The sequence below is a fragment of the Solea senegalensis genome, linkage group LG1 (genome assembly GCF_019176455.1).
Source record: "Solea senegalensis isolate Sse05_10M linkage group LG1, IFAPA_SoseM_1, whole genome shotgun sequence".
Lineage (NCBI taxonomy): Eukaryota > Metazoa > Chordata > Actinopteri > Pleuronectiformes > Soleidae > Solea > Solea senegalensis.
Window position 1 is genome coordinate 4,178,156 of NC_058021.1, and position 25,016 is coordinate 4,203,171.

The window sequence follows — 25,016 nt, forward strand, 5'->3', positions numbered from 1 at the left end:
TTTGTCAAATTTTGGACGACATACTATACTATGAGTTTTTTGAGTGAATTTGGACAACATACTGTACTATGACTTTTTATTTTATTTTTGACAGCATACTTTACTATGTCTTTTTTGTCAAATTTTGAACGACATACTATACTACAACTTTTTTGAGTGATTTTGGGCAACATAATATACTATGACTTTTTTGAGTGATTTTGGGCAACATACTAAACTATGACTTTTTGTAATATTTTGGACGTCATACTATACTCTGCCTTTTTTGAGTGATTGGAACATGTACCCTTCCTACATGTGCAGTATACATTTCAATGAAAATGTGGAGAACACATGTCTCAGTGCAATATGCAGGAACATGAAATGAACCCTTCCTGCATCGTAAAATTCGAGGTTATTATTAGGTGTTATTTCACTGCTACTATATACAAAAGCTTAGTCAACTTGAATTGATGAGGTGGCTCTAGCAACTTGATTCACTTTGAAGCCTTAACCCATATCCTGTGCAGGGGTTTTTTCTGTAGAGAAACAAAAAGTAACACATACAGGAGAAGTAGAGGGTTTTCAGTCAAGATTTAACCCTCAGAACACGGAGCATTTTGCTGCTTTTTTGCATTACTGTGTTTAAATATACAGTAAATACAGAGGCTATAAGAATGTGCAACATAGAGTTTCTTATATTCATTATTTTCAGCACAATTGAAAAATGTTTTCACTATTAACGTAATCTGTTCATATCGACGTAAATTCTTGGAATATATAATTGTGGTGAGCTTAACTTACGGTAAGCAATAATGAGTAGCTGAAATTCAACTGAACAGGAAGTGCCTTCTATTTTGACACTCACAACATTAAGCAAGACACCAACTCTCAGTGCAAAACACAAAAGTAGCAGTGTCATCTAACTAGATGTATGATAATAGTACAGCAATGATTACTGCATCATGCCTGAACAAACATACATCATTTAGTTAACACATAGCACATTTGCAGCTGTTACCCTGTTACCCTACTGAACTCTAGCTCTGCATCCCAATGCAACCATGTAGTTCAATTTTCCATATTTATTATACGCAATTATGTCAGTATCAGTATTTGCACAAATAAAAATGTCACTGAACTTTTCCTGTGTAATAGTGAAATGAGCACTCAAACACACCAAACCAAAAATTACTAAACACACACAAAAACAGATTTTGTACGGGCACTGCACTTGTGTTATTTAACAACACAACAGGAGATACCTGATGTGACCTAAAATTAGTTTTGTGGGGAAAAAAAGCCTGTATATATTGGTATTGGTATCAGTTGATATCGGAATCGGCAGTGTTGGGGTTAACGGATTACATGTAACGACGTTACATCATTTTTTACAACATTTACATAATTGTAATCCGCTACATCACTAAGCAATTTTTTTTCTGTGGAACAGTCTCGCCAGTGTTTAAATCTCGACCGAGGTACCACAAGAAGTGATTTTTCTGCAGACCTCAGTGATTGTAATGGTGAGAACAGCCCTATTCAGACGGGATTAGTTTGTTAGTCCTTTTTTTACACGTTTTGTTCAGGACTTGGGCAGGTGTTGGACCTGAGCATACATGCTGGACACACTCTCATCTCCGGTCCCAGCAGTTGCTTCTGTTCCATTTGGGCTGGCATTTGGACCCTAGAAAATAATAAAAGAAAATGTCAACGTACATGTCGATGTACTTTTCCATATATTCAGACTTTCATTTCATATATTCTTAGATAGATAGATAGATAGATAGATAGATAGATAGATAGATAGATAGATAGATAGATGGATAGATAAATAGATAGATGTAAGTGTGGGCACTCTGTTTTAAATTAGGACCGCAGTAAGAAGGTCACTGTTGTTTAAATGTCATTCAAATGTGTATTCTATTGTAAAAATTGCTGAAAATCTGAAATTCCTTTATTGTTTTCTCAAAGGTAAATATCATAATGAGAGTCACTCACCTGAGTAAATGCATACACTGTGTTTTCAGCGCTTTCACCTATAAAACACATCATTTGCTTTAATATACCTTGTATTTTTAGAATTTTTTTTACATTTAAACATTTCATCAAGAAAAAACGTAGTTGTTTTAACATACGCCTTTTTCTTTTTTTCCGATGATAAATATAAACAGCTGTGAAGATGGTGGTTATGGTGACCGTGGCAACCACAACGATGACAGCAATGTAGAGATATGATGATGCAGAATCTGTGATAAAAAACAAACAAATAAACAGAGAATGCATTTCAAGGTGAAGATCTTCTCTTTACCTGTGTTTATTCTAACTTAAAAGTCATTTTGTCTATCACTGACCTGCATGTAAGGGACAAAAATCTTCAATCCTCGTCATGTTCCTTTTCAAGCTGACTTGGTTGCTGTGGTTACAGGTAATTGTCAAGTCATTTGACAGATAGAGCTGGAGGGAAGTGCCCCAGGTTGTGGACACAGTTCTCAGTCCTCCATCCTCCTGGCTGCAGGTTTCTGTGTCACATCTAAAAGACGCGTTGATGTGACAGGAGTCCTGCGTGCTACAAGTCACCGTGACAACACACAACTCGGCACTTTGGTACATGTTCTCCACTGTCAGTTCGACTGGAGACACTGGATCTGAAAGGATTGTGTGGAATGGAGTTAAAGAAAGATGGCAGCAGATGCCCTGGTAACTTCTGAAATGTTGAGAAACTTACTTTGAACTGTGACGTTGTATCCAGCGAGTATGTTTTCTTTTGTTTTCACTGTGAGTCGGGCAATATAAACTCCACTGTCTGCCTCTTGGAGATTCTTCAAAGTCAGAGAGAAGTTTTTCACATCAATCCTTCCACTGTATTTACCAGCGACTTCTGGTTCTTTGTTAGATCCAAATGCCACTAAAACATCACTGTCATTGACCTTCCATATTAGAAGGGTAAATTCTGCTGGTACATCCGTCTCCAACACCTTCAGAAACGCATCCTTCCCTTTCTCCACAAATAGAGGAGTCACAGCACTGGACCCTGTAAAGAGACACATGCGGCACAGTACAATAAAAAATAATAATATAATATGTGTCCAAATTATTCTTGTTCTGTCAGCAAATCACAGGAAAACAAGACCAGGAAAATGAAATGATATTTTATCCCCAAATGTCTTTATAACCTTAATTTAGTCCCACATATGCTACCCTTGTTACAGGACAAAATATGTTTCATTCAATGTATTCAGACTTTAATTCCATATATTCAGTGTTCTATGAAATGTATTCCTCTTTTGTAAGCTAAATGCTTAAATGTCAAATGTTTCTTTCCATATATTCAAATTTTCTTTCCATGTATTCAAAGTTTCATTCCATATATTCAAAGTTTCATTACAATTATTCAAAGTTTCATTCCATATATTCACATTTTCATTCCATATATTCAAAGTTTCATTCCAATTATTCAAAGTTTCATTCCAGTTATTCAAAGTTTTGTTTATTCAAAGTTTCATTCCATATATTCAAAGTTTCATTCCAGTAAGTTTCATTCCATTTATTCAAAGTTTCATTCCAGTTATTCAAAGTTTCATTCCATATATTCAGTTTCACTCAATATTAAGACTTTCTTTCATTTATCTTAAATTAATTTCCTGAATGGCATTCAGCGTACGCATTTCTTTGCAATACGGTGTGTGTGTGTGTGTGTGTGTGGAGCCTCTTCTATGTCCGCTGCGGACTCTGACTCTCACAGAGGGGCGCGCGAGGGGGAACTCCGTGTTAACTTCTATGTGTTAACTTATCCACACAATCAAAAATGTTGAATATTAGAATAAATAAAAATGTATTACCTTGCTTTGGACAGAAAAACACCAACAATGCAGCACATAGAAATGAAATATGTCCCATTGTGATCCAGTATAATACAAGAACATTTGACATAGGGAAGTGAAGCCGGGTTTGACTTCCTGCAGCGCAATAAGCGTAGTGGTCTCTCACATACGTACGTCATCGTACACGTGATATCATATTTCTGTATTTCTGTATGTGAGGGATGCATGTATACACAGTCACATTCACTACCATGTTTCGAATTATACATTTTTGGCATTTAAAACATTTTCTGGTTTAATGTTCAATGACGTTTATCCAAAAAATGAGATACAGCTCGAAATATGTCAGTAACAGCAAGTGTTTTGAACAGCAAAGGGTTCAATGAGCTTTTAATGTTCAATTGAATAAGCTTTTTTAATTCTATGTCATAGTGTATATTACGGAAGTGCATTTTTCTGATTTACTGAATTTTTTTTTTCTGAGTTTAGAGTGCATTTGAAACAATAAACACATTCATTCCTTTATTGAGATTTTGATTTATAACAACATGGACAGTTTAGTTTAATCTAGTTTTACTCTTATCTGGGTTTAAGACTCTGGGAGATAGTCCTGTCACATATATGGTATTACATTAGTATTACCATTGGTTTTTTTTCAAATGAATGCCTTGTGCTTCCGTAGTATATAATATTTTTTTTTATATTGTGTATAAAGTATTTGATTATATCAATATGTGCTAAAATACACTGGAAACCTGACAGCTTTTGGGTCAATGCATACGCCGTTTGTGTGTGTGTGTGTGTGTGTGTACTTCAAAATATTTTTGAAGTATTGGTTGTTGACACTAATGGTACGTTAATATTCCTTAATAAATTCAAATGAAAAGTCAAACTTGTTTTATTTCTTTTTAAATATAATATTTATAGCTACGTGCCACACCATGTCTGTCATTGTTAAAGAGCATAACACAAAGTATTTCAACATGAAAGCACGTATTTTTAATGTGTGACAACGTCCTGTATCATAACTACATCTCTGCCGTTTGTAACAAACCAAACTGTGTGGAAATCGGGTTTAAAACGCGGGGAGTTACTGTAGTTGGTTTCTCACACAAACTTGGGAGGTACATGTTAACACACACACAAACATAGTTGTTTTTATATCTGATTGAGGTCATATTATAGACATAATGCCTTAACTTAATCATCATAGATGTTCTGAACAGAACCCAGTTAGTCCTGGTCACAACTTATGGAAAATGTAGCTTTTATTACATTTTTATTACATCTTATTACATCAGTAAAAATCCCTGATTTGCAGAAATTTAGCTTTTATTGTATCTCAAATTTGATCATTTCTTTTGATTAAGGAGTTTGAATATGAAACTTTTAACTTGAAATTAAAAAACTGTTCAGTAAAAATGTCTGTGTTGTGTTCGTGTCCCTGGGTACAAAGTATGTTTTTTCTGAATTGGATGCGTAACAGAGTTACACACCACTCAAGAGCGCCCTCTCCAGAGGAAGCAGGTACACAACACACTTGATGTGCCATTACCAGTTTATGTGTATAAATATTGTCTTTATAAAAATATATACAGTATAACTTAACATATATATATATATATATATACACACACACACATAAAAACATATGCACACTTTATACAGTAGAAAAACTCATCCTGGCACAATCATTAATTATGTTGTCCATGGTGTGAGCTTGGGGGCTTCGTCTTGGCAGATTGATCAATTCTAGCGTACAGGGTCTCTACTGAGTCGATGTTTGGCGTCCTGGTGGATTGGTCTGGTTCAGGGTGGGCATAGATGGTAGTTGAAGAAAAACTTGGGGGATTCGGAGCCACGGTTTGAACTGAATTATTGTTCTGAAAAAAAATATATATATACAAAATCCATTAATCAAATAAAGAAAAACAAAATGCAATCCTTAACTGTTAATAAAAGGCCCACAATCACACAGCAGCCATTTTGACAATTTCATTTAGCAGGAAAATCACAGGTGATAATATGACGGTGACAGCATGCGCCCTAATAATTCATTCATTCACACTGAAATTAGCCAATATTTGGGAATCCGAGCATTGCCAGTAGTTAATCAGCGATGTCACACACTGCCATGTGTGAAAGAGAAAAACCCCACCACCATAATGTTACCTACTACCCAGTTCCAGCACGGCTCGGCACGGCACGGCTCTACTCTGTACGGTTTGGTTGGTTTTTCATTACTATAGTACCTCCTCAACATGGGCGGAGTCATCATAGCACAGCTTCATGAAACAGCTGTGACTTTGTTTTGTAAAGCAGTGGTTTTCAGTGTAACTGAATCATTTGAGATTTATGATGGATTAATGCATGTTTTCAGGATTTTTAAGTCTTTCGATTCTTCTGTCGGACGTCGAGCTCATGACTCTTCCAGTGACGACACTCTCTGACCAATCAGTACACGGCAGTCTGTCGACGTCACACATCCTATCAACTCAGCTCCGTCAGAACCCCGTCAGAGCAGGTACTAAAATAGTACCATGGTACTATCAAGCAAAAGCTGAGCTGTGCTAGAACTGGTTCGCGGAAAAGTGCCATATTTTGGATCTTTCATTTTGGTGCCTCATTCAAATGATCTTTCAACTGATCCGACTGAAGGAATCAAAGTATTGAGCACTGTCCCAAGTTAAAGTAAAGTAACATTTAGAACCAACAACACCAGCAAGATGAATGCGCCTTATAGCAATGTGCTAGAAATGATGCAGGAATTCAGAAAGCAGATGAAGAAGAAAGGTTTTGTTCTGGAGTGAATGCCAATTTATGCTGATTTAAATATGCATGCACAGACACAGTGCAGATTTTCCTTTTTCCTGTAGTGTGAATGGAACTGCTGCAATGTCCGTGCATGCAGAAATTTGTGGTGGAAGTGCACTAATGTGGCAAGAATCAGTACTGCAGCATGGCTGAAGCACATGCTCTCTGAACTTTAACCGTGGGCCCCAAAAATATACCGTGTAGTTAAAGGTCAGAGAGTATGAATTTCTGTTGTCTTTGCAAGGAAGCTTTCACTTTCACCTCTTCACCCTGAAACTTTAAACACAAGTTGTCACTTACCTGAAGAGTGTCATATATTGTATTTTCACAGGTCTGTGTCCTACCTGTAGGTCTACCTGTAGAATATTATATGAATATATGTCATAATGTTCAGGGAGGAGGACCATTTGGTGGCAACTTAATCACACTTACTCATTTAACCGTCTAAGGCACGGGGGTCAAACTCAAATCTGTCTGGTAAAGAGGGGGCCGGGCTAACACAATCCTCCATGACACCACAATTAAGATATTCATGATGATACTTTGACAGAATTAGAAGTAAAAGTGCTTGTTTTCATATGGAATGATCTTTACTTTCCAATAAAAACATATTTATGACGCAAAAATAAATCTATTCATATCAAAAACATACATCCATCCGCTTTGTACCACTTTATCCTCCACTGGAGGGTCGCGGGGGGCAATCTCAGCTGACATCACAGGGGACACATATAGAGACAAACAACCATTCACTCTAGCAAAGCATGTTTAGTATTCTATTCTGTCTATATTCTATCACCTCGCTGTGTCTCAGCTGCACATGCTGGGTGTAAAAGAAGGTGAGCTTGTGGGCCATGTTTTCATTATAACTTGATATTGATTGGAGGGCCGCATGTTGCCTGCAGGCCACCAGTTTGACACCTCCGCTCTAAGGAAACTACAAAAGTAATAATATTTAGTTTGGGTGTTTGGTGGTTAGAGGTTTATTTTACTTCATTATTTAACTTTTCCTTAAAATACAGTTATATTATTGCCAAATCATTTTTCCTTGAATGGTTTTTCAAGCTTTCACTGAATCATTATTTGGGAGAGTTGCTCACATTCTTCATATGCAGAAAATAATATAAGCAACTTGTTGGCTCCTTTTGTCATTCTGTAAATCAATGAATAAGCAGCCATTGGAAAAGGGAATAAATGAATAAATGATGACATGAAGATGCCCTCCTCTATAGTGCAGTCAGAGCCGGATTAACGCAAAGGCAAACTAGGCACGTGCCTAGGGCCCGATTGGCAGGGGGGGCCCCAGACAGAGGGACAAAAAATTTATATATACAAATTTATTTCAGTGTTAATATATCAATATTTATTAATTCAATAAAAAATAGTGGCGTTGTTTATCTCACATAAACGCCAGTCAGTTCAGTCAGAGGGGAGGTCAGGGGTCAGGACTAAGCGGGACAGTTAGCTAGCAGGCTAGCAGGCAGGAGCAGGACGTTTAACATTCAAAATGCTTTCAGGTGCGGCAAAACGTAAAAAGAAAAGGCAGAGGCAGCCGGGGGCTAGACAGATGTTTCTGTCACAGCTGTGAACCTGCTCTTATCAGCAGAGCCAAGCCTGTGGCACCGTCAACATCAGCGCCGTCACAGAATGACCAAATGATGAGTAAGCCCGGTATAGTTTTGACGGAGCCTCTAGGCCCAGAAAGAGTACTGAGACTAAGATAAGGATCATTTAATAGCATTTAATAGAGCCTTGTAGTAACATATAAAAACGGTAATAAAAATCCAAAAATAGTCTGATAGACTGTTTAATATACAACACATGACTTATTTTGGCATACAAAGAACCAACTCGTAACCAAAGACTACGCTATGTAAAATGTAACTTTGGTAAGTTTCAGATTTCAATTCATAAATAACATCGATGGAGGGGAGCCCAAAAAATACTGTCTACCTAGTATAGTCCATTTATTTCATCCGGCTCTGAGTGAAGTATATTTTTCTCTGCACGCTGAACTTACGTTTCAAGAAAAGGCCAATGGAAAGGACAAGACAAATCCCGATGACAGTCACAGGTATCACAACTTGGGTGGTTTTGTTTGAAGCTGTAGGAAAAGAAAAGAAAAAAAAGAAAGCACAATGTGATTTGTGCACAATTGAGGTTTTGACTTTGCAACTAGTTCTGAGATGACTGAACTGTTCTGGAAAGAACAAACTAAAACTTAACAAGCGCTGGCCCAAGCCTAAATGAGCAAATCTTCCACTCCAAAACAAAACCAGATAACTTAAACTTAAACTGTTTGGATATCTAAAAATATCTAAAGATACTAGCTCTCCTTAATATGTTAAAAATGTTTCTTGTCATTTGGCTGTTATTTCTTACCAGATTTTGTTGGGCAGAAGTGTTGAATCTTCTTCACGGCCTTTAGCTCACTGACATGGTTTCTATGGTTACAACTGACCGAGCAGTTTACCAGTTTAATTTGGAGGGAAGCACCATCGGCGGTGACCTTGGATGTTTCTCCTTCCAGCAGACTGCAGTTGTTGGCGTCATATCTTAAAGTGCTTTGGATGTGTGAGTCCTGCGCGCTGCAGTTCACAGTGAGGACGCACAAGTCGGAGTTGTTGGACACAGACTCCACTGTCAGCTCAGGGGCAGACACTAGATCTAAGGGGAGGGAAAACAGGCATATAGAGTGGTTAAATAGATAGTTGAGGGGTTTTTAAATGCAATGTCGGAGGTTTTGACATTATCATTATCAACACTGAAGCATGTTGCCCAGTGTGCATTGTCTTGGAACTGGAAACAAAAGTCTCACATAATTAGCTCTATGTCTGCTTAATAAGGAAGCCCATTGCATTCATTTGAAAAAAAACAACTGTTTTTTTTATCTTTTTTTTCAGTTTTTTCTTGATAATTTCCCCACAGAAAAACAGAAATAATGATTTGGAAAACAAATCAAAATTTATTTTTTCAAGTGAATGCAATGCACTGTCGTAGTTTGAGTCTATGATATCTCAAAAAATATGTTTGACCACTTCTTCTTGTCGCTACACAGCTTTTTCTAGCTGGAGGTTCAGTTTTATAAACTCTCCTGAACAAATCGTCAGTTTTACATCATGGAGAACCAGGAGTTGTTGATGGGAGAGTTTAAAAACCTAAGCCTCCAGCCCGAGAACGCTGTCAAATAGTGAGATAAAGTGGATAAAGATATTGTAAACTTAAAGAGGCATGAGTTTTATTAGGTGGGCCTTTCGTTGCATGGCTAAAAACTGTTTTTCTATCTGTGGTAGTACGTTTTTGGATCACAAAAGTCACAGTTGATAATGTTTCAATACACACTTCCGCATATTTTAAGGAAGTAGGAGACAACAAAGCAACATACCTTCAACCGTGATGCTGTATTCAGCCAAACATTTGTCAACGTCACTGAGAAAAACTGCAGTGTAATAACCTTTATCCACTTGTTGCAGGTTCTTCAACAGCAAAGAGTAATCTCCTGAAATAGTGGCCCTGTTTTTATAATTGTCATGTGTACGGTTTGTGTTATCAGAAAATACCCTCACTATATTGACACTGTTATTAAATGTCCATCTAAACTGACTGTGCTGAACTAAATGAACAGGTTCCGTGACTTCCAGGTGTGCATCTGTCCCCAACATCACAAATAAAGGAGTTGTAGTGCTGCATTCTGTAAAAAAAAAAAAAAAAAATGAAAATGCTGAATTAAAGGAAAAGACAGTCACGTTCAAGGGTTGACGATACCCATTCAAAATAAACCTGCGACAGACTTAATGCGTCCAAATGATACTGAGTGGATTATCAAAAGACACTGTCCCGCAGTCTAAAATCATACAGAAAGGTTCTGGGGAAAGCTGTTTAAGCTTTTATAAATAAGATAGAAGTTTTAGTTCCTTCAACCACCGTGAGGTAGATTTCACTGCTCAAACAAACAGTCACATCTGTGAAAAGCTACACAGCAAGATTGTTTCTGGAACTGACAAGAGGAAAAAGGCAAGTAACTGTTGTCAACTTCTCCTCAAACAATAACTGAAATAAGAAAAGTAATTCATCCAAATTAATCAAAGACCTACTATGACTTCAACCAATCAATCAATCAAACAATCAAATGTGAATCAGTATTTGAAAGTAACAATTTCAAGATGAACAAAAAGTGTAGAGTTTTGCAGCCAATGTAGAGAATTTCAAATAGCCTTAGAGATGATAACTAGATTTTAAACAGTATAACTGATAGCATGACATATAAATGAGAACAACAACAACAATTAAGCAGTATTTGAAGGAAAAGGTGTAGTAAATTAAGACTCTACCTTTAGCTTTGTACGAGCTCAGCAGAGAAGTGCAAAAGAGAAGCATGATTGAAAACATCCTGTCAAATGTGGCCGTGCCAGGAATTGAGTTAGCTTTTTCTGTTGCGTGGGTTTCGTTTTCCGTCTGTGCTCCAGTTCAGAACTCACATCTGCTGAACCTTTACATCTGCCTTCATCCTCCTTATTTTCTCCACAACATTGACAGAGAGATGAAAGGTGGGCAGTCAATTTCACTCAGAATTACAAATTAAAATGACCATTTTGGATTAAAAAACAAAACACAACAAAAAAACAGTTCTGTGAAATTCTGTGTAACTACTGTTTTTTCTTCTTTTTTTTAAATAAAGCACAGTTTCCTTGTGAGGACACATGTTCATGTGAAAGAGGAAAGAGCCAATAAAAATACTTAAAATTAACTTTATTTACAGATAAGCCTACAACAGAGATGCTATGTGGACATGGGGGATGTTCAGTAATGGAGTGGCTATGCGGAGCCTGTGTTAAATGTAAAAAAAAAAAAAACTAAACAGAAACACAACAGAGTGAGAAGAATCTCCTTGTGCGTTTATTTTGTGGCAATAAGATGACTAACTTTTTGGTCATGACAAATATGAAACTTTTCCAAAAAGTTTTTAGTGGAAGACATTCAAGAATGTACGAGAATAACTCATTGTCATCTTTATACACTTTATTTTACATTTGTTAAAGAGAATAGTATCGCTTGATCCCTCCAGCTGCACTTAAAAAAAAAACACTCCACGACATATTCAGAGCCGCACTGTTCATTTTTGCTTAATCTGTCATGTTTAAACGTCACTGTCACTGCTCAGTTTCATCAAAACCATTAGAGATTTTGAAACATCACTTTCACGTCCCTCATAACTCACCCATGGTTTCATGATCTCACAAGACCTTCTTGTTGTCTAGACGGAAAATGGAAAGAGGGTTTTTTTCAACAGAATGCCTGTGATTATTTTCAGTGTTAGAAAACCACGTCTCCTTTTCCACAAAGAAAAATCTGTCTTATGTGTCTGTGACGATCCATGAATCGTCTGAAAGCCACTGAGACAACAAAAAACAACAGCAACTATCTGTTGTAAATAATAATAAACTGACATTTAACATGTAGGTGCTTTTATTAGTGCTTAAAAAAAGATCACATCTCCCCTAAGGTTAGATCCCAAACAGCTAACCTTTCTAAGGTGCAATTGTACATAATGTACATAAAGTGCTAACAGCAGTGACAGTTGCACTCGTGCCAATAGAGTGACACAGCATAGAGACTACCTCAAACCACAGTTAAGCACACTTGCATTTTCATTTTCAACTTTAGTGCTACACGTATGTCACATAGATTAATCTCAAGTGCTTTAGTGTTCATGTAATGCCACGTATGATACACACATTTGTGTTGAAACTCAGGCAGTGAGTTGTTTATTTTTAGCAAATGGGAAATATAAAAAAAAATCCTAAGTGTTGAGGGGGAAACACTGCACCCACTCAAGCCTGAAACTCACTTACTCATTTACAGTTTTTGCATTACTGATCTGGGGGTAATACCCAAACAGCCCAAGATCCTCTCAACTGCTTGTGTGTCTTTTTTAAATCTCACATTCAAATGTAAATAGTAGTTAGGTAGTATGTTATTCCAGCAGGGGACGCTGGCGCCAATCCCAGCAGGCATAAGGCGGAAGGCAGGGTACGCCCTGGACAGGTCGTCAGTCCATCACGGGGACACATAGAGACAAACAGCCACCCACTCTCACACTCACACCTATCGTCAATTTAGAGTGTCCAAATCGCCTAATCGCCAAACCAGCATGTTTTTGACTGTGGGAGGAAATCGGAGAACACGGAGAAAACCCATGCACACACGGGGAGAACATGCAAACTCCCCAGCAAACGTATGACAATTATAAAGTAACCATAAAGTCATTCATAATCGTCCATGTTTGCTTTCTGTGTCATTTGGTGTAACCAATATATCTTTCTCATGTACGTCCAGGGCAGTCTGAAAAGACAGTGTCCAAAAGGTGTTGAAATGTGATGTTTTTGCTGTTTACACTGAACTTCTTGCTCTCGTGTTCACACGTTGCTGATGCGAACACTGAGTGGAGTGTCTCTGACCCGGCCGCGGTCATCCCCTCCCCTCTCTCTGTAGCTCTGCTCCAGACGAATCTTCTCTGAATCGGTCACCTCAGACACACTCCCACCCCCGTTGCTCTGGTGGTTGTGCTGGGGGCTGGATGGTTTGAAAATAGGCATGGTCTTGGTCTTGGCCACTTTGTCGAAGAAGGCAAAGTCTGCTACATATTTACCTGATGGGGAAAGGGAGACTACAGGGGGAAACTCATAGCCCCAGAGAATCTCGTCAGGCAGGTAGGAGGTGCGGACCTGGCAGGTGGCGGAGGTTGGCTCCACTGTAGCGCTCATGATCACCAGCAACTCAAAATCAGCCAGTTCTGGATCTGTCCAGCCTCCACCTGGTGGAGGTAAATGAAAAGTAAGGAGATAGGACATTAAGAAAGAGGAAAGAAGGCAGAAGGCAAGTACTTTCAGTTTCAGTTTGGTTCAATGAAAGAGGTGCCAAAGGTTCTTCGAGCCAAGTAGCAGCCCAACATCTGTGAATACCCACTTTGAAGTCCTGAGCTGGCTGTTTTGGCTAGTACCATGTTGTATTTTCAATGAGAAGTTACCATAAATGGAAAAGCAGTGGACCTGCACCTTGGACAGTGCCGGCTGTAAATCCTTTAGAGTTCCATCCATTTTCTACTGATTTATCCTCAACATGAGGGTCACAGGGGTCACAGGAGTGTCTGCACATTATTGGACTGTGAGAGGAAACTGGAGAACCCAGAGAAAACTCACGCACACAAGGGGAGAACATGCAAACTCTGTGCAGAAAGACCCTTCTTCCAACCAGGTCATGAACCCGGGTCTGCTTGCTACAAAGGCAAGAGTGCTAACATTTGAAGGTTTGTGGCCCATCCTACAAAAATATGTTGTGTTTTATCATCTGTTTGACTTTTTAATGGGACCATAACTTAAAATATGTACATCATGATGTAATGAAGACCTGACACTAGCAATTGAGACCAGAAACTTGTCAGGAAAATGTTTACTGATGTTAACAATCAAGTGAGAAGTTGGTTTATTTTCTTAAAGACCTACATAAAAACATGTTGCCCCCTGATGGTCATTCCGGAGAATACAGCTTTCAGTCATTTCCGCACTGGCTTCCCTTCACGACATCCATTTTGGTCATACAGTCACCTAACCACCCAATCTTCAGCCCTCAAGCCCAAACTTACCCTTGGCTGCCCAGGCCCGCAGAGGGCTGTCATCATCTATGACATGATAGAAGGTGAGGGGCAGGATGAGGAAGGGACTGTCACTGGACGTGTCCACTTGGAACGGGACATTTCTCTGGTCCAAACGAACCGTCTCGCCTTCTTTGGTCAGAGATGTCTGGAGCAGTTTTCCATTCACCTGGAAGGAAGTGTTTTTTCTAAAATCAGTTCACCAGTTTACAAATTCATCTCTGTCAGTTTGCCTTGACCTGTATTCATACTGCACACTGACCTGACACCCAATGAGAAGACTCTTGCGCATGTTGGCCACTCTGATCATCAGGCACGGTCGACCTTCAAGGGTCGACACCACCGCATGTTGGCTAAACTTTACCGTCTCTCCTCGCTTTTTTGGCCGAGCCACCTGACCAGAGAAATATCCAGTTTCCGTTTGATCATCTTCATGTAAAAGTGCATGCACTCAAAACAGAAACACAAATTGATATGGTGCAGCAGGTTGTATGAAAACTGTATGAATGTAGATATACAGGGAGATAAGATGAGAGAGCCAGATGTTGTAATATTGACTACCTTGGCCAGGAAGGTACCAGTGATGAAGATCTCCATCAGCATGGTGATGACCAGCTGGATAATGAGGAGGACAATGGCAGCCGGGCATTCTTCAGTGATGCAGCGAAAACCATAGCCAATGGTCGTCTGGGACTCCAGGGAGAAGAGGAAGGCTCCAGTCAAGGTTTGCATCTGCATCACACAGGGGGTGTGGTTTGACGGAGGGTCAAACTCTAGAGAGACATGGTCCAACAAAAACCTGTGTTATTAAAAATGTTACATACACATAAACATATAACTCTGATTTTTATGGCTGGAGGCATCATGTTTTCGGGTCCATTTGTCCTATCTGTCAGCCCCATTCTTGTGAACGCAATAACTGAAAAACACCTTGAGAGAATTCCTTCCTATTGTGTACAAATGCTTAATCCTGACCTTCGGGACCCAATGCCTTGCTTGTTTTAGATGTTTCCCTCCTCCAAAACATCTGATTCATATAACTTGGGTAGTTACCAGGCTTTTGCAGAGCTTGTTGATGAGCTTTGTTTGAGCTAGGAAACATCTAAAACATGCAGGGCAGAGGGTGCCGAGGACCAGGTGTGAGATACACTGGACTAAAGGTATCAACATATTAGACTTCTGATAAGACACCTCCATGTTTAGACATACATTGATTAATCATTTGCTGTAACGCTGTCACTGTCACATTGCCTTGCATGACAGTTATTTCCTGAACATCGACAGGAAATCCTTTGAAATGTGGCAAACACTCACCAATGAGCTGATTACAAATAGTGTCTGAACTTGTGAAAGTTTTCTTAAAATTAGGTACAAACGTTCACTTCAGCTCACAGATGAGCGGTTAAGTGTGGATGGACAAAAATTCAAGGGTGTGGGGACATGAAATCACATGCTTTTAATCAAGCTGATGTATGATTTGTCTGTTTTTATTTAACCAGGACTCATTGAGGTTATAAATCTCTTTGACAAGAGTGTATGATGTATGATGTTGTTGATAAATCAGGTTCCTCTTTGCTTATTTTTGTCCGCCGCCTGAATGAAAACATGGAAAATAAGAAAGGTTTTTAAACTCGATGGAGACGGAAAAGTTTGCATGTCGATAAAAGGAAATTGTGAATAAATGCAAGCGATATGGTTACGATACCATATTAAATGAATGAAACATCACTTCACCTTCCACAGTGGAAAGTATGTGTGGACTGATGAGGAAACTACAGTATTACATGACTTAAAGTACAAGAAGCAAGTATTGATATAATAATAGAAGGAAAGCAGCAGAGAATACTTTTTCATCACACACTCTTCACACCAAATACAGTCAAATACACTGCAATACAATTTAGCAAATCTTCTATAGACTGAAACATGCATTGGTCATCAGAGGTGAACAACCAACCAATAGCAGGTAATTCTATTTTTTTTATGTAGGACATTTTATTTTCCCAAAAACTATATTTCTAGGGCAGGTTGATGTGTAATACAACACTGTCTTTATATGACTCAACCGAGCATGTCTTCTCACATCTTTTCCGTTTCATTATGAGCATAGTTTCATTATGGGCATTGTTTCAGTTGGTTTTGAGGGTTTTTTTTGTCATCGCAGGTGTGATATGTAGTCAGAACAGAAGCAGGCACGGGCCAATCACGGCCCTCTGGGACATTTTGATATATATTACATTATATATTATTTACTTTTACATTTAAAAATGATAATTGTGACGATGAAATTTAAATTATGATAAAACAGTGCATTTATATTTAAATGTTACTGTGAAAAAAAAGTTTGGACACCCCTGACTTAATCAATCAATCTACACATTATGTGCCACAACAGATTTCATACTTAATTTACTTGAAGCAGTTTGGTTTTAGACCTCATTGGTGTTTGTGTAGCACCGGAAAATGTAAAAACTGCTCTGTTTTGATTGAAATTCATGTAAACCATATCAAGCCATGTGTGTTATCTCTATACATTAACCGATGGACGCCGCCCTTTCTCTTTGAAAAGGCCGCCTTCTTTCTCACCCAGGAGGTCTCCGTGCACCAGCGCCATCAGGTACCAAAGCACTCCGAACAGGAACCACGTCCCTGCAAATGTCGCGGTGAACAAGAAGAACTTGTAGCGCCACTGCATGTCCACAAATGTTGTCCAGAGGTCACGCATGTAGAGCGCGCCCCGCCCGCTGACATGCTCGATTCGTATGTTGCTTCGTCCATCCTTGGAGAGAACACGCCTCCTCTTTCTCAGAGTCCCGCCCCCACCGGTAATGCCACCCAGTAAGGGTTTTAAAACATCAGTCTGTGTCTGGGAGTGGCAAACCTTCTGGGGGGAGGAGCTACGAGAGGAAGGAGGTGTGGCAGACGTCATCTGGTGGATAAACAACAAATAAATTGAGTAATCTCCCCAATATTTTTTAAATGGTCAGTGTTATGATTAGGCTTATTTGTGATTAGTTTGGGTTAAATAGGGAGTTTCAAATGTTTTACAATGTTCACATCAGTGTGATCTGATAATGTTTGTGCTGATTTCCTGTACCATCGAGACCATGATCGTTATCTTTGATGACTTCCCCTGAAGCTGTCTGCTTCTCCCTTTCGGGGAAATTTGTCCAAACCAAACATGAAATTGTTTATATCAAAAATACATTCCAAAGTAAAAAAAAGTGCTAATATCAAACTGAAACCTGAAATTGTCATGCACATTCATGAATGCTTTGATTTTCCCCAGGATTTAAATATCCTGACTTCAGTACGAGGTATCCGGCCCTGACACATGTGAAAGGTTGAGTAAAACACCTGTGTGGGTTGGTTTCTCTCTTTCTTCCTTAATTGACATACCAAGGGCGTAGATGGAAATATGTTGATTTGCATATGTTGAAAAAAAAAACACACATTTTTACCAAAACCTCTGTAGCCTTTGAACTGCTGGTTTGAGAAATAGTTACGTATAGTATGTGTTAAACTAGTGAATAGTTTTTAAGCAGCACCTCACTCCAGGGACTATGTTGGTTCAGTAAAATATTATACAATTTATATTCGTATCTATATTCATTTCTTATATGACAATTTATGGTCCAATAATTACAGACATAAGGTCCCTGACATTTCCTCCATCACTGTCCTTAGATCACAATTTGAATTTGTCTCATACTTTCCAATAAGCAAGAGCCTGTTTTAATAATGAGAAACATAATGAAATAAACCCATAATTCATTAAGGTATATATATAAAGTATAAGGAAACAAATGTCTGTTACACTCAAGTACAGCAACACTAACAGTGTTTGGGTGACAGCAGTTACACACTGTAGCTTTAAGTTGCACCTGCCGTTGGTGTAAATGACACAGATAATGGGAGAGTTGATCGTGTGTGGTTGATTTCATACTCAGCTCTACTCTGTGTGAGTATTGTGTAAAAGTGTATAAGAGCTGTTGAGCCAGGAACACTCTGGTCATAATTAACAGCCTGTCCACATAGAAATGGATTTTTTATCGTATTGGAGACCTGAGGTGGTATTTTCTTGAAAACGGGTCCCAGAGAGGGAAAACCTCAACATGCCGTCCTCGTTTTTTCGTGTAGACAACAAATACGTTACTTTGGGAAAACAATGATATTCACTGTTCCTAACTTTGCTGTCATTGTCGTCATGTGTTTGGAGATGATTTGGCAGTGTAGCCAACTACTTTCAATGAAAAGTAACTAAATACAGCCTGAAAAGACGCTAAATATCACTAGAACACGTCCTGCCCTCAGCGAATTTACACACGAGTGAAAGTGAATCATGAAGTGGGGAAAGGAGAAGAGACCAAACTTATTTTCATAGAGACTATTTTTACTTGTGGTGGTTTGCGTTGCTCTCTCTCTCTCTCTCTGTGTCTACAGTCAGTCTGACTCTCCGCCTGCAGTAAATACAGCTATACACTTGTGCCGTAGACCCTTTATTTCCCCCTGACCTGGTTCATTCTGTGATTATCCGTTTCTTGGTGTAGCAGCGCTACAGCATCATTTGTATGGTCGTTGGTGGTTTAGTGTGGATGGACACATTTCCTGAAAGATGTTTTTGTGTTTACGAGGAAAGTTTCTCAAAATGGCAAAGAAAAACAGATTGTTTAACGTTTTGTTCTGTTTCCGTGTGAATATGACCTAAAACTCCTAGGGTCCTAGCAGCAGTGTGATTGGTGTAGAGAGAAATGCATAAGGGAGGGTGTTATTTAAATGGTTAAAAAACCATCATGCAGAAAATTTGATATAGAACCTCTTCAGATCACTTATTTCATGGCGTCATTATTTGTAACTGATGTCAAAATAGGTTGCGTACCCCAGCTTTAATGTAGAGAAAAGTCATGTGTGTGCAGTGTTTGTATGAATGTGAATGAATGTGAATGTGACAGTGACAGCCTCGTCCACACACACTTACGTCCAGAAAATCATGGAGTCCGGCGAGGACAGGACACGCCACAAAAGAGGAAGATAAAGGGGAGGTAGAAGAAAGGAAAGATGGTGAGAATTAGGATGAAGACGTGACTGCACTGACTCGACAAATTGTCCACACAGAGTTTCATTTGTGCCAAAGGAGAGAGGAGAGCCATGAATGAGTCAATTAAGGTTAAAAAGAAATAGTCAGAGACTTATCTAGATGGAGGTTTTTTAAAGGTTCTACTGTTGATTTTAACTAAAGTCTACAGCAAGTGGACAAAGAGTGAACTTCTCACAGGAAACTGGAGACGGCAGTAAGAGTTCTGCAGGAAAAGGGCCAACGTTTGGCTGCTTTTTCGGCCCGGGACTCAGGTTCTTGTGGAGTTTTTTTTGCAGCTTTACAGAAATGATAACAATAAACTCTATGGCCAGAAGTATGTCGTTTATTTCTGCTTCCACTGAAAGTAATATTTCCTCAAAAGCAATAGTTCTGCAGCCACAACGTCCAAAGAAGGGACGTGTGTAGCGTAAAATCAAAATAGCATCACTTGGCTGCACTGTTGGTCCTGGATTATGTAATCAATCAGCTTTAATTACCTCACACTTGTGATTATGTAAGAGTGAGCCCCTCACATGCTCCCAAATCACAATCACACCATTGAAATATTCACTCTTTCATCTGTGTGTCACCCTCTTGCTTGCTCGCTCTCTCTCTCTCTCTCTCACACACACGCACACACACACGTCCTGAAACAAAAACTCACAAATCCCACTTCAGGCATATCAGGTGAATAATAATAACAATAGAGTAAACGGGGATAAATGATGTGAAAACAGAGAGAGATTTATACTTTAAGGACCAACCTCTCCAGCAGGATGTACTCCATCTCCATGGCAACACGACAACTTTACTGTGCTGCCCACCCTTGGCGACCCAAATCCAAAAAGTGAATAAAAACTTTTTCTTTTGCCAAAACAAAAGAGAGCTCAATGTTTTTCTGATGTCTCTCTCTCTCCCTCTCTTTTTCTACTTTCCTTTCTCTCTCCTTCCTTCCCTCTCTCTCTCTCTCTCTCTCTCTCCTGTGTACACAGGAATGCTTTGTTTGAAGCCAAGACAAAAGAAACAAAAGACACCATTGATAAAAACGACTCGGTGCCCATCCATGTGTGTGTGTGTGTGTGTGTGTGTACTGCAATCACACACGTATATCTGTGTGTGTGTGTGTGTGTGTGTGTGTGACTGCAGGTGTACATGTGTGATTTTGTGTACAACTATTTGAAAAGAGAGTACAATGATGAGAGTGCATGTATGTGTGAGTGAGAGAGAGAGATGTATGAATGAAAGGAAAAAACGAGTGAGCGGAAGAGAGGGAGGGAGGGAGAGAGAGAGAGAGAGAGAGAGAGAGAGATATCTGTGACAAAGGGCCCTCGTTAGTATTCTCAAGTGAGGAGTAATCCCCCTCCATGTCTCCCTCTCTGTTGCCCCCTAACAAACACACACACCTTAGTTTGTTTCCGTCAATATCTCACCCTCTTTCCATACAGTTCTATAGTTTTTTGCATCATTCTTCTTTGCTACTTTTTTTTCTCCTGGTGGTCTAATGAGTATTTAATCAGCTGTTAATATGACACTCCACTATATATACACACTGTAAACTTGCATCATACAAATACAAAAGTCTTCTGACATGTTCAAAGTAGGGAAAACGGCTCTCAGGAAAGCATAAATATCACTTTTTTGACGCATAAATTCTTAAATTTCCACACTAAAATGTTGCAAAAATAATTATTAAAAAAAAATCAAAAAGAATCATTTTTGGTCATAACTTTTGGTCCCTGTATCTGCGTTTACTGCTCCTGTATGACTCGCGTTGTTTGTTTTGTGCGTTTACATTTGTTACAGCCTGGACAAAGATTACATGCGACGCCGTGTGAGGGAATCTGAACATGAACACTGACCACACAATTTTATTTTTACATGACCTCAGCTTCAGCTTCTGCTTCACTGCATGTTTGAGTGGCAAGTGAATCCTGTGAAACTCTACAGGTGTACAGGTATTTACAGTATAGCATATTCACTACATATACATGTATATACATATATATGTGTATATATAGTTACAGATTTTCCCAGTTTGTTAGTTAAATTTATATTTCTTTAAAAAATTTGATATTTTATGAGTTACTTTTAGGTATAATTACAGTATAAAATGTTGCATTATTATAAATGATCAGCTGAACTATAGATCATACTGTAGAGTCAGTCGTACAATAAGCACATTTCCATTATGCACAAACTTACCTGAGCAAGACATGCCACGATTCCTAGATTCAATTCCTAGTTGACACAAAATGCTGCTCATGAAATTCAATTTTCGTCATTTGAATTTGCACTTGCATCTGTGGAGTAATTAATTGCTTACCTTTTCCGCGGGCGCTTGCAAACTAATTGACGGTTTGAGAGAGAGGAGCCTCAGCGTCTTGTCCACATGTTTGCTTTGTTGTCATGCACATGCTCACGGGAATCAGATGTGATAGTGATTCTGCAGGATGAATAACTTCAACAGCCAGCGTCCCCTGGACATTCATACACCATTAAGGAGAATTATTAGTACAGTCATTGGCTCACCGGGCCTCTGATTCTGACCCAAAGCTTGGCCTCGCTGCTCGCAAATTCTCCCCTTAGAGACAGGACTTGGCTTTATAAGAGGCATCCCTCTCTCACTTTTACTCTTTCCCTCCATGTCCCTCTCTCTCTCTCTCTCTCTCTCTCTCTCTCTCACTCTCTCTCGCTCCCTTTCTTTCTTTCCCTCGCTCCTAAATTCCTGTCGTGTCCTGCTCACGACTGTGTAATTGCTGTAATAACTGATTGCGACTCGCTCCTGTCTCAATTCGCTATCAGGAAAAACACAAATGTTCACAAAATGCATCGAAATGGAGTCTTTAATGGAGCCCATTCTCATTCGTGTTTATGTTTACGGGCCACATTTGTTGTTGTGTGGCCAGAAAAAGTGATTAACACAAGCACACACATGCATGGGGGGCCTCACACGCACATTCTCGGCAAGTGCACCAACAAACAACCCCCTGCAGCATACACACACACATGCGCACACACACACGCACACACTCTTTTTGGGGGGACCACAGAGACCTCTATTCATAAAGCCTGTGCCCACCATTTGCTGTGTCCAAGAGCGTCTGTACAGAGCGTCCTGTTAAGCTCAAACACATGAAGGGGCACATCCGTGAGGTGAATGGCTCCCCTTCTTTTGCCTCAGGAAAGGGTGACAAAGCATTATTTAATTGAGCGAAGGCAAGGAGGTGGTTGGAGCTGCTGAGGACCACTGGTCTAATGTGCAGAAGAGTCCCCGTGAGTGTGCCTGGCTAAAAATGTTCAGAAAAGTGCAATTTTTGTGTAACCTACAATGAGCTGTCAGGGCATGTGGAGGATACTCACACTTATACATTTGATTCCTTATATTTCTGTATGCAGAGGTGGAAAGGAAGGAACTACATTTACACGCAGTTACTGTAATTGAGTAGGCTTTTTTGTGTACTTTAAAATGTGTAATTTAACTTTTACTACGTTTTAAATCACATCCGTTACTGAAAAACAAATGTTTGCCTGAATTTTAAACAAAAATGAAAATGAAAAAAATCACGTACCTGGAAACTTTGGCAGTGAATGAGGAGGACATGAGAAGGATGAGGACAGGTGAACGATGAGGACATGAGAAGGATGAGGACAGGTGAACGATGAGGACAGATGACTGATGAGGACAGGTGAACGATGAGGACAGATGACTGATGAGGACAGGTGATGAGGACAGATGACTGATGAGGTGAATGAGGACAGGTGAATGATGAGGACAGGTGAATGATGAGGACAGGTGAATGATGAGGACGGGTGATGAGGATAGGTGAACGATGAGGATAGGTGAGATGGGAATGAGGACAGATGACTGATGAGGACATGTGAATGATGAGGACAGGTGAATGATGAGGATAGGTGAGCGATGAGGATAGGTGACGATGAGGACAGGTGACTGATGAGGACAGGTGAACATGAGGACAGGTGACTGATGAGGACAGGTGAACGATGAGGACAAGTGAACGATGAGGACAGGTGAATGATTAGGACAGGTGAACGGTGAGGACAGGTAAACGAGCGCTAATCAAGGTCCCTGAGTGAGTGACATTTGTGACATTTAACTCATTGCTGACTGACAAATTATGTGTTGACATATTTTATTTTGTCAGCACTGTAATTTAAATTAATTTAATTAAAATTTAATTAAAAACAATTCATGTGCGATTTGTGTCCCCTTGTCCTTTTTGCACAACACAAGAAATTTGTACTTAAGTAAGATGTTATCAATAGTAGTACTTTTACTTAAGTAGAATATTTCAGTTATTTCCTCCACCTCTGTCCGTACGATGCGTTACAACCATATCTGTGTCAGACTGCAGACACAATTACTTGTTGCAAATACTTCCTTCAATAAAATAAACTAAATGTGTCAGTTCGGATTGGACCATCATGTGGAAGATAAAGCGAATTATTGAATGAGTTGTTTTATTTTTTGGTTTCTTTGCTTTTTCAGTGGATTTCCTTCATTTATATGTTTTTCTTTAACGGCCAGGAACAAGGACTGCAGTTAAATTTTACTATATTAAATGTATCAACCCTGTCAAATAAATCAGTAGCATTAAATAAACACATTGTAATCGTTGCTTACATTCACTGTTTTGAGTATTTTTTGGGATGAAGAGGCCATTCCTATGTATTCAGGCAGTTACAAATGTGTTTTTTTAATCTTTGTACTACTATTGCTGCTTATTAGAGAAGTTTTATACTCCAGTCCAGAAGGTGGCAGTAGTGCTCCCACAAGTTATACCAAGATAAAATATTGAGGTCTCAAAGTTACTCCATTATCACCTACGTTAATATACAGTGGTGTAAATTTAGGCAGAGAAAAGTAAAGATACTGACTTTTCACAGGAGGCGAGTTTATTCCCAATAAGATAAGATTGCTCTCTCCTCCTCCTCTTCTGCTACACCACTTAAGGTGCAAATCGGGTCGCACTGTAGATTGAGTAGTGCAGAGCCTATGCATTTCAGTACCCTATAGGCGAGATTAGGATTCTTTCTTTGCGGTTGTCCACCGACCTTGCAGTAGATGGCACAAGGTTATGCAGGAATCCGAATCATTGCTCCTGGAAGACAAGGTACATTAGGAATGTAGTCAGTCATAGGACATAAAATAACAGAGTAACAATCAAATGAGTACTAATAATAAAAGTTAAAAAACACAACCAATAATCTGTATTTGTATATGCATAGACCTTCTGTTTGCAGTAGACTAGACCACAGAGGTCTGTATATGTCTGCATGTGTCAGAAGCCTAACCAACAAGTGCATGAGGAGCAATGTGTTGCTTGCTGACCTCATTCTGCAGTTAGCCAACTTCCTTTCTCACACCACAGGCAACTATCTGAGTTCTATGCTCTTCAGACACCACGTACAAGTGCAGTATTCATACTTATTATACTTACAGTATTTTAACTATGCACTTTTTTTGTCGGTGTGTACAATAGGTGGAGGTCCCCTTTAAGAGCTTAGAAGCAGTGGTGCCAAATGGGCAACAGCAATCAGCTCGGTTGAATATATTACAAGTTCATTAAAGTGAAGTAGTAAAAACAATTTTCTTGCGTACAGGCCGCCATCTTGCTGCGGCATGTTTTTACAGCAGCCCAAACAGACAAAC

At 39.2% G+C, this 25,016-nt stretch overlaps 3 protein-coding genes across 9 annotated transcripts; all 3 read right to left on the minus strand.

The window, feature by feature from the left end:
- Positions 1-1,116: 1,116 nt before the first annotated feature.
- LOC122776906 (natural killer cell receptor 2B4-like) lies at positions 1,117-3,935 on the minus strand. The gene is made up of 6 exons (XM_044037692.1): positions 3,822-3,935; positions 2,708-3,013; positions 2,334-2,627; positions 2,118-2,228; positions 1,981-2,018; positions 1,117-1,666 (listed from the first exon to the last, which is right to left on the minus strand). Exons 1-6 carry the CDS (start codon positions 3,910-3,912, stop codon positions 1,565-1,567), a joined length of 942 nt encoding a protein of 313 aa, XP_043893627.1. The 5' UTR covers positions 3,913-3,935; the 3' UTR covers positions 1,117-1,564.
- A 1,471-nt stretch (positions 3,936-5,406) lies between these two features.
- On the minus strand, positions 5,407-11,063 carry LOC122761264. Its single transcript, XM_044016482.1, has 6 exons — positions 10,949-11,063; positions 10,003-10,308; positions 9,000-9,284; positions 8,638-8,721; positions 6,918-6,973; positions 5,407-5,686 (listed from the first exon to the last, which is right to left on the minus strand). The coding sequence occupies exons 1-6, from the start codon at positions 11,004-11,006 to the stop codon at positions 5,498-5,500; spliced, it is 978 nt and encodes a 325-aa protein (XP_043872417.1). The 5' UTR covers positions 11,007-11,063; the 3' UTR covers positions 5,407-5,497.
- A 286-nt stretch (positions 11,064-11,349) lies between these two features.
- On the minus strand, positions 11,350-24,264 carry LOC122770392 (ATP-sensitive inward rectifier potassium channel 10-like). 7 transcript variants are annotated; one of them, XM_044027251.1, is made up of 8 exons: positions 24,242-24,264; positions 21,669-21,822; positions 21,548-21,583; positions 16,855-17,197; positions 14,830-15,041; positions 14,531-14,662; positions 14,260-14,437; positions 11,350-13,431 (listed from the first exon to the last, which is right to left on the minus strand). In XM_044027251.1, the coding sequence occupies exons 4-8, from the start codon at positions 17,195-17,197 to the stop codon at positions 13,034-13,036; spliced, it is 1,263 nt and encodes a 420-aa protein (XP_043883186.1). In that variant the 5' UTR covers positions 21,548-21,583; positions 21,669-21,822; positions 24,242-24,264; the 3' UTR covers positions 11,350-13,033. The 7 variants fall into 7 exon arrangements, with proteins under 7 accessions (XP_043883186.1, XP_043883194.1, XP_043883184.1 ...); XM_044027259.1 differs by lacking the exon at positions 24,242-24,264 and adding an exon at positions 22,425-22,816; XM_044027249.1 differs by lacking the exon at positions 24,242-24,264 and having other exon boundaries at positions 21,669-22,816.
- Between the last annotated feature and the right edge of the window lie 752 nt (positions 24,265-25,016).

Bases quoted from the DNA above. Each gene is read 5' to 3' on its own strand.
- LOC122776906 (XM_044037692.1), bottom strand. From the start codon at position 3,912: ATGTCAAATGTTCTTGTATTATACTGGATCACAATGGGACATATTTCA. The intron at 2,229-2,333 runs GTCAGTGATAGA...TTTTTATCACAG, and splicing joins TTTTTGTCCCTTACATGCAG to ATTCTGCATCATCATATCTC. The intron at 1,667-1,980 runs GTGAGTGACTCT...ATTATTTTCTAG, and splicing joins CAGTGTATGCATTTACTCAG to GGTCCAAATGCCAGCCCAAA.
- LOC122761264 (XM_044016482.1), bottom strand. From the start codon at position 11,006: ATGTTTTCAATCATGCTTCTCTTTTGCACTTCTCTGCTGAGCTCGTAC. The intron at 6,974-8,637 runs GTAAGTTCAGCG...AATATTCTACAG, and splicing joins CATTGGCCTTTTCTTGAAAC to GTAGACCTACAGGTAGGACA. The intron at 5,687-6,917 runs GTAAGTGACAAC...ATTTTTTTTCAG, and splicing joins CAATATATGACACTCTTCAG to AACAATAATTCAGTTCAAAC.
- LOC122770392 (XM_044027274.1), bottom strand. From the start codon at position 17,197: ATGACGTCTGCCACACCTCCTTCCTCTCGTAGCTCCTCCCCCCAGAAG. The intron at 14,663-14,829 runs GTAGTCAATATT...TTCTCTGGTCAG, and splicing joins CTGGTACCTTCCTGGCCAAG to GTGGCTCGGCCAAAAAAGCG. The intron at 13,432-14,259 runs GTAAGTTTGGGC...TACCTCCACCAG, and splicing joins GCGGGCCTGGGCAGCCAAGG to GTGGAGGCTGGACAGATCCA.